This window comes from Podarcis muralis, chromosome 7 (genome assembly GCF_964188315.1).
Source record: "Podarcis muralis chromosome 7, rPodMur119.hap1.1, whole genome shotgun sequence".
Taxonomy (NCBI): Eukaryota; Metazoa; Chordata; class Lepidosauria; order Squamata; family Lacertidae; genus Podarcis; species Podarcis muralis.
This window is the reverse complement of record NC_135661.1, coordinates 39,982,305-39,989,905: the sequence shown is the minus strand read 5'-3', so window position 1 is coordinate 39,989,905 and position 7,601 is coordinate 39,982,305. Positions and strand designations below refer to the sequence as shown.

The following is a 7,601-nucleotide window of genomic DNA, read 5'->3' as shown; positions in this document are numbered from 1 at the left end:
TTTTGTATGCTGCTTTTGCTAACATACACGTTTTTATAACGTACAGCTTACCTTAGCAAATGCATTTCTGCACACATTATGTGGCTGCAGAATGCCATTGCAAAATATGGAAGAGTGTGAACTGTGAAGAATGGCAGTGTTTCAGTTTACATGTTGCTTCAGGAAGCGATAATTAGATAAAGTAAAGGTGAAGGGACCCCTGACCATTAGGTCCAGTCGTGACTGACTCTGGGGTTGCGGCACCCATCTCACTTTATTGGCTGATGGAGCAGGCGTACAGCTTCCGGAACATGTGGCCAGCATGACTAAGCTGCTTTTGGCAAACCAGAGAGGCGCACGGAAACACCGTTTTTTTACCTTCCCACCGGAGTGGTACCTATTTATCTACTTTCACTTTTGGGTGTGCTTTTGAACTGCTAGGTTGCAGGAGCAGGGACCGAGCAACGGGAGCTCACCCCATTGTGGGGATTCGAACCGCCGACCTTCTGATCAGCAAGTCCTAGGCTCTGTGGTTTAACCCACAGCGCCACCTGAGTCCCTGATAATTAGATAGGTCACCTTTAAATATGAGGTTTTCCACTGCCCCATTGAGATCTAACCTCCTTATAAACAAATGAGACTGAATCAAAAAGCCAACGTTTTCTAGTCTCCCTGCAGACAAATGAGGATGAATGCTCAGTAAACAGGTCATCTCATGTGGAAGTGCCTATAGCAGACCTGGTATAAGGCAGATTCCTAAAGGCAGAGGAGAACCCTTGCCTCCACTTCCTGGGGGTGGGTTGGCCGTGAGAGGTACAAGCTGGCATTCATTTGACTGCCTGTGCTGGCATCTAGGGACCAGCTGCACAGTGGATCACAGAGTGCCCTTTCTCTCCAGGCTGGAAAGAATCCACCTTCCAAAATAAGAACACTATTAAGGGAAAGCCTGCAATTTGGAAGGAGAGAGGTTGTCACCTGCTCAGCTTCTCTGAATGTTCTATATTAAAAAAAACCAGCCCTCAAAGATTTACGAACATTCTACTCCATAGCGCTCTGAGCTGAAAGGCTTGTGTGTCTCCCAGGTTTAAATTAAATCCAAAACTCTCCAGAACTCATTGCTACGACTGCTTTCAAAGGGAGGAGTCAAAGTGGAGTTTTGTGAAAGGGAATATGGTGGTAAATCTCTCCCCCATCCCACAAACGTGTAGTAAAGTTTTGTTGATGTGTCAAGAGTGGTGTAACAATCAATTCCTCTTCCCAGGGAACTCTGGGATATAACTCCATAGACTCAAGGAATCATAGAGTTCTAGAGTTGGAAGGGACCCAAAGCGTCATCTAGTCCAACCTTCCTAACATCACCCTGAACAAGGATTTATTGTTTGAGGGAAGCCATGACTTTTTAAAATGGCATCATAGTGCTTTAAATGCATGTGTTCAGGTTCCCTTAATTGGGCCTTCATCCTAATCAAACAGGGTTCTTCTTACTTTTTCATGCAACATTCCTTTTTCAAATGGCTGGTTATGGGAAAATGACTCATATTTAGATTCTCAATTTATGAATTGCTAATATTTGACTTTGAGGATCAAATGTTTGCTGAAGGATGCTCTTTTTATAAACTTTGACCAACCTGCCCACGGAGAGTCCTGAAGGAAGCCATTTTCTGTCACAGTCAGGGAACACTTCCCTGCACCATCTTCCTGGGTTGCTGTTTATATTTCGGCTGCTGGCTCTTTGCAGGAGACCCCATTTCTAAACACTACATCCCTAAGAACGGGCATGCACAAACCTCTCTGTGAATTTCTCCTGGTGCTAATTTTAAAGTATGGATCACAGAGCAAAGCAAGGGGTGCAAAGCGAAAGCTTTGCCAGCAATTCTGCCATAGCTGAATGCTACATTCTGCAAAAAAGACCACAGAAAAACCCTTCATTTATTTACTGAAATCACATATTTTATTTTTTAAAATGTTGGCAAGCTTGCCACTTGATATAAACAAGGCAATCTATAAATCTGTTAAACTGGGAGATCCGGATATAATAAGGAGTTCGTGTTAGGACACTGCAGGTGGAAATAAACAGCCAGAGAACCTTTGATAATCCAATGTTTTGAACTACAGTTCCAGTCAACCCCAGCCACCTGAACTAAGGTGATACATTTTTTCTGGGATAGCTTTGTTTCCTGTTAGACTACATGAAACTTTCAGGTGAACCGGGGCTCTTATGATCAAAACAAGTGAAAATTCCTCATTCCTTGCTTGACCAGACAAAGCAAAGCTGGCTACAAGTGTCAAAGACAGTGTGGCTCAGTCTTATCAATGCTACAACACAACTAGATACTTCAGGCTCCATTAGTCCAAAACATCCTTCCTGTGCTACATGTTTCTGTATCTCTAAGAGGAGATTGCCACAGCTCACTGCCTGCCTGGATGCATGTTGTGTGTTCATTTCCTAACTGCGAGGACACCCTCCCTGGAATTTGAATCACAAGTATATATGCCCTGTTGCCCCCCAAAAGTGAATAGATAAGAATACTGTATGTCATGAAGGAGAAACTATTTTTCAGCCTGATGGCTGGATTTCATTCTGGGCGAACTTGGGGGGGGGGGGGGGACGGGACACATACCAGTGGTGGGTGGGGCCAGAGGCAAAATTGGGTGGAGCAACACATGGAAATGTTCCTTTTATACTGTAGGCTAGTTTCTACACACTCCCACTCCCCTCTGTACCCTGCATCCAGGCAAGCAAGGGTTGTCACTAGAATTAGAGGACATATTCCAGCATGACAAAAACTCTCCAGGAAGGCACAAAGCAGAGGCAGTGAAGAATGTGGTCTGGGGAAGAGTTCTGAGGGCAAGACTGAGGGGTCTGGAGAACTGAATTCATTCCCCAGGCCTGGGGGCTGACACCCCTGATATATAAAAGAAGATGAGTTAATTTTGTTCTGTGTGACAATTCTGAAAAGCCTTGAAACAAACCCAGCAAGACAAGATATGAAACAAACAAGCTATGCGCTAAATGGTCTCATTTAATTCTCAAGAGTTTTATTTCCACAAATGTCATAAACCAAAACAGCCGGAAAAGAGTCTGTTTTGCTGTAGAGATACTTTGCTGTGGTGCTAGAGAATCAGTCTGAAATCCTAAACCCATCGAGAAGACCATGCAAAGCTAAAACAAAGTCATTTACAGTAAACTTTTTCTTTTACAAAGGAAATAGTAAAAAATACATCATTTTTCATAGAAAAAAAGCAAATATACAAAAAACCAGCCCTGCAGGCCCTTGCAGCCTACAGAGAAGAGATCTATTCAGATCACGCATCCAAAATAAGCAATCATGAACCCAGGAATGGAAAGGCTATTCTTTGTTGTAGTTGTTCTATATCTGAATGCACCCACTGGTATATTTTGGATAAAACAACAATGTCTGTGTATTACATCCCCCCCTCCTTTGTTCAAAAGACTTTTTGGAATATGAAATCAGTTTATGGGGGACAATTCCTGGGGCAGCTATGGGGGTGGGATGTAATTCTGTTTATCCCTGATTAGCACCACTTTAGCACCACAGCTGACAAGCATTCCTTGAAGTCCAGGATTGCAAAGCTCACCAAGGCACTGACTTATCTAATCATCTGCATCATTATTATTTTAAAAAGCAAAGAAACAACTATTGCTTCCTGTAAAGATTCACTCTAAATAAATAGAAACTAAATGTTCAGATTATAATCTTTGGCAGAATGTGATATGGCATGAGATGAGACGCCAATATTCAGAGTGTCCTGCAATAAAATGTTGTGGCGTGGGACACTGTTCAAGATTTCTACTGCTCCATTCCATTTCCCCTCGCCCATGTTTTCTGACCCACCCGCTCCTTAGTCAGCATTCCATGGCAAATGAGCATGAGCATTGCCTCTTTTCTACTTTTTTTTTTTAACCTAAAGATATGTTGAACCTATGCAGACTTTGGGGTTCCCTCCAGATCCACTGATACTTCTGTTATATATGGATGGTGCCATTTTGGTTACATAAGTGATCGCATTAGTGCTCGGAATGAACTACTTCACTGAATTAATCCAGCTATCTCTGAACTACACCAGAAAGCAGTTCCTATAATTTCCAGGTGAACCAAATGTGAATTAATTTTTCCCCACATTGCACTGTGTGTGTGTGTTTTGTTGTTTTCTTCTATTTTATACCTCTCCAGAGCAGTTTTTAAAAATTCTGATGTCTAGAGAGATAGAGGAAAACAATAACACCTAGGACTACATGAAGGAATTATGAATTATTATAAATATGTTAATTGAACCAGAATGGAATTTGTCCCTCTTTGCAGGGAATGAACTGGAACTGGAATGAATTCCTTAAAATAAAATTTAAAAAAATTCAAGCTTTCTATGATACTCAGAGCCTGGACATTAGAGGAACTGCTATGTCCAAATTCCCAGCAGACAGACAAAAGCACACTCTTTGGATCCCAGCTGTGGATTGGGCTGGATTTAAAAGGTTTTAATAGGGGGGTGAGAATGATAAATGATTAAAATCCAACCCTTGAAATACCTGGGTGAATGTTACAACTCCATTCATCATGGAGACAGTTGAGATCTGCATGGGATCTAACTATATACTTATTGAATACAAGGAAACAAACCAGATCTATTAGTTCTCTAATATATATGTTGTGGTTAACCCCAACATACATAATATATATAATAATAATAAAAATAAAATAAAGCCCCACATCTGTACAAAAACAGGGGCAAAGCAAACGCTCTGTAAGTTTCTAACAAAATAAAGATCAACTTCTAGAGATCACTGCATAATTAAGATATGACCAGCTCTGCTGAATAAAATAAATTGTAGGTAATTGTAAATAAAACGATGCTGTCTAATGCTGTCTACCAAGCGAAATGTGCCTGGACAGGGGTTCTAGTTCCTTGATTTATTTTTAACACCCCTAGCCTTCCTAACTTCCTGCAATTGTTTGGCCAGCAAACCCAGCTATTCCACATTTTTTCCCTTTGTTTGAGAGAAATTCCCGGTTTACGGAGATGGTGCTTTTTTGAAAGGCAATTTTGTTTTTCCGACAGCTAGGTGTGTCTTTTGAACTATCCACAGAACAGTCTACCACATGTTGTTTCAGCACTGCACTTAATGGGCCTGTTGTTAACCCAAGAAAAGAATCCAAAGAGACTTGGATTCTCTCTCTGTGTCTCCTGCACTCCAACACACCCAATCACACACACAAACTATCACACACATAGCAAGGCCTCCATAGTTATTCAAGCTAACACTCACCCTTAAGCGGTAGGTTCATTCCATGAAGTGCAAAACTCTTGTCTTTGAGCAATATAAGCTGTGCACCAGAAAATAAGGTGTTGAACACTCCGCTCTCAAAATCTGACCCTAAATGTTTGAAAGTAATATTAATAATAATAAAACACTGAGCTGACACCAATGGGATGTGGATAGTTAAGTCAGAATGTGATTCCAGCAGCAGTCTTTGTCGTTCCTGAAAGAGTTTTGACCAAGAGGACTTCGTCGTACTGCATGCCAGGACCGACCGCCATCATGTGTGGGCTTCCCATCACTTAGGAATAGCGCCTCCTCCTCCTCCCGAAAGACGGGGTTCCGCTTCTTGGAAATTTATTGCTTCACAGCAAAGATTCGGAAGGCGTTTCCTTCTGTCTGTGTCTTTAAGCTGGAAACAAGAAATAAGAAAAAGGGAAGGCATAAGCAGTTTTTCCATTACAGGAGTGGAGGGAAACCCCTACATCTTCTTTTGATTGTTTTAAATAGTTGGAAAATTGCATAAAGTGATAAACAGGTCTGACCCTGTCATATTTTCTTCATAGGAAGCCTCCTGGGGACCATATCTCCAGTATCTGGTCTTCTGAACAGCTTCTAAGTAGGGATATTCTGGTCTTATCTATGATGGCCAAGAAGCCATTTATCCTCCACACTTTTGTCCAGTCCTCTGCCCCCCTCCCCCCATCTCACAGCCAATAGGAAATTCTTTATATGGATTCCCTCACCCTGAAAAGACAGGGGGGGTCTCAGGTGACTCTCCAATGGCTACAAGAGAGGAGATAAGATTCAAAGTAAACCCAGCAGGCCCCATCTGAAAAGCTTGGCTCTTTGGGTTGGCGGTGGGGCATAGCAGTCAATGTTTCCTTGCTAATTCCTCTGTTCAAACTCATTTAATGGCAATGGGGATTTTATTCAATGTTTGAAACCCTGAAACCAATTTCAAAATTGAGATGGTGGCTGGCTGATGCAGACAAATTTGTTATTTACAGTGGACGCTCGGGTTGCAAACGTGATCACAACCTGCAGCGTTCGCAACCCACAGCGCCACATCTGCGCACGCACGGGTCGCAATTCGGCACTTCTGCACATGCGCAAGCACCAAAACCCAGAAGTAACCAGTTCCGGTAGTTCCGGGTTTCGGCGAGTCCGGAACCCGAAAATGTGCAACCTAAAGAGTCTGTAACCCGAGGTATGACTGTATAGGGTTGTTTGCTTTACTAGGTGGGCTACTTTCTCCCATTCTTCCTCACCATGCTCAGAGTATTCAAAAGTTGCCTTGCTGACTCGCCCTCCCTTTTCGCTTCCATCAAAGGGAGAAAAAAGCAACAGTCTTGGAACCAGTCACAACCCTGAGAGTTTTGGCTTTTACAGAAGTCCCAATGTGAGCTATCTTGGGATATTCCCAAAAGCCTTTTTCCTCCTGAGGGAGCAACATAGTGAAGCTTACGCAGGACTGAGAAGAGCAGGGAGGGAGCTATCCAAGATGTACTTTCCCAGAAACCCCCATGGGATCTAAGGCAAGATTGATGAGGCACCATGCCTGACTGTTTGATGTCATCTGAGATCTAGGGGCCTCCCCACAAACTAACTCATAGAGGTGTGCTTAGCATCCTACAGGGTCAGTGTAAAAAAATAATATTTAGAAAAGCCCGTCAGTGTTTTATTGCCTTGTTATATGCTTTCTAGAAATAAAATTCTTCTAATGGTGAGGAGGGACATCACTTGCATTCCATTGAACAAGGATGGGGAACTTGTGGCTCTTCAGATAACATTGGACTACAACACCCATCATCCTTGACTATTGGCTGCACTGGCTTAGGCTGATGGGAGTAGAGTCCAACAACATAAGAACATACGAAGTCAGACCATTGGACCATTGGTCCATCCAGCTCAGTGTTGTCCATACTGACTGGCAGCTGCTTTCAAGGATTTGGGGCAGGGTACTCTCACAGTCATAGCTGAAGATGCTGTGGATTGAACCTGGGACCTTCTGCTTGCAAAGAAGATGCTCTCCCCAAACATCTGAGGATCACCAGGGACAGGCCATAGCTCAGTGGTAAAGGCCATGTTTTGCATGCAAAAGGTTCCAGGTTCAATCCCTGCTGTTTCCAGGTAAGTCTAGGAAAGAATCCCACTGGAAATCCTAGAGAAACACAGCCAGTATGACTAGATAATACTGAGCCGGATGCTCAGAGCATGAGGTAGCTTCCTATGATTCCTATCCATGCCAAAGGACCATCACTTTTGTAAAAGGAAGTATCAGAACCAGGTGATGAATCCCTCTAAATTTCTGTAAATAATTGCTCTTACTAGTTCTCTTCTC

General features: G+C 42.7%; 1 protein-coding gene across 1 annotated transcript in view; it reads right to left on the bottom strand.

Annotated features, from left to right (window-relative positions):
• Window positions 1–2,996: 2,996 nt before the first annotated feature.
• The window catches only part of CRISPLD2 (cysteine rich secretory protein LCCL domain containing 2), a 45,143-nt gene continuing 40,538 nt past the window's right edge, over window positions 2,997–7,601 (bottom strand). Inside the window, exon 15 of the mRNA XM_028740082.2 lies at window positions 2,997–5,669. Within this exon, the coding sequence (XP_028595915.2) occupies window positions 5,615–5,669 (55 nt within the window). The 3' untranslated portion in view covers window positions 2,997–5,614. The remainder of the gene's footprint in view (window positions 5,670–7,601) is intronic.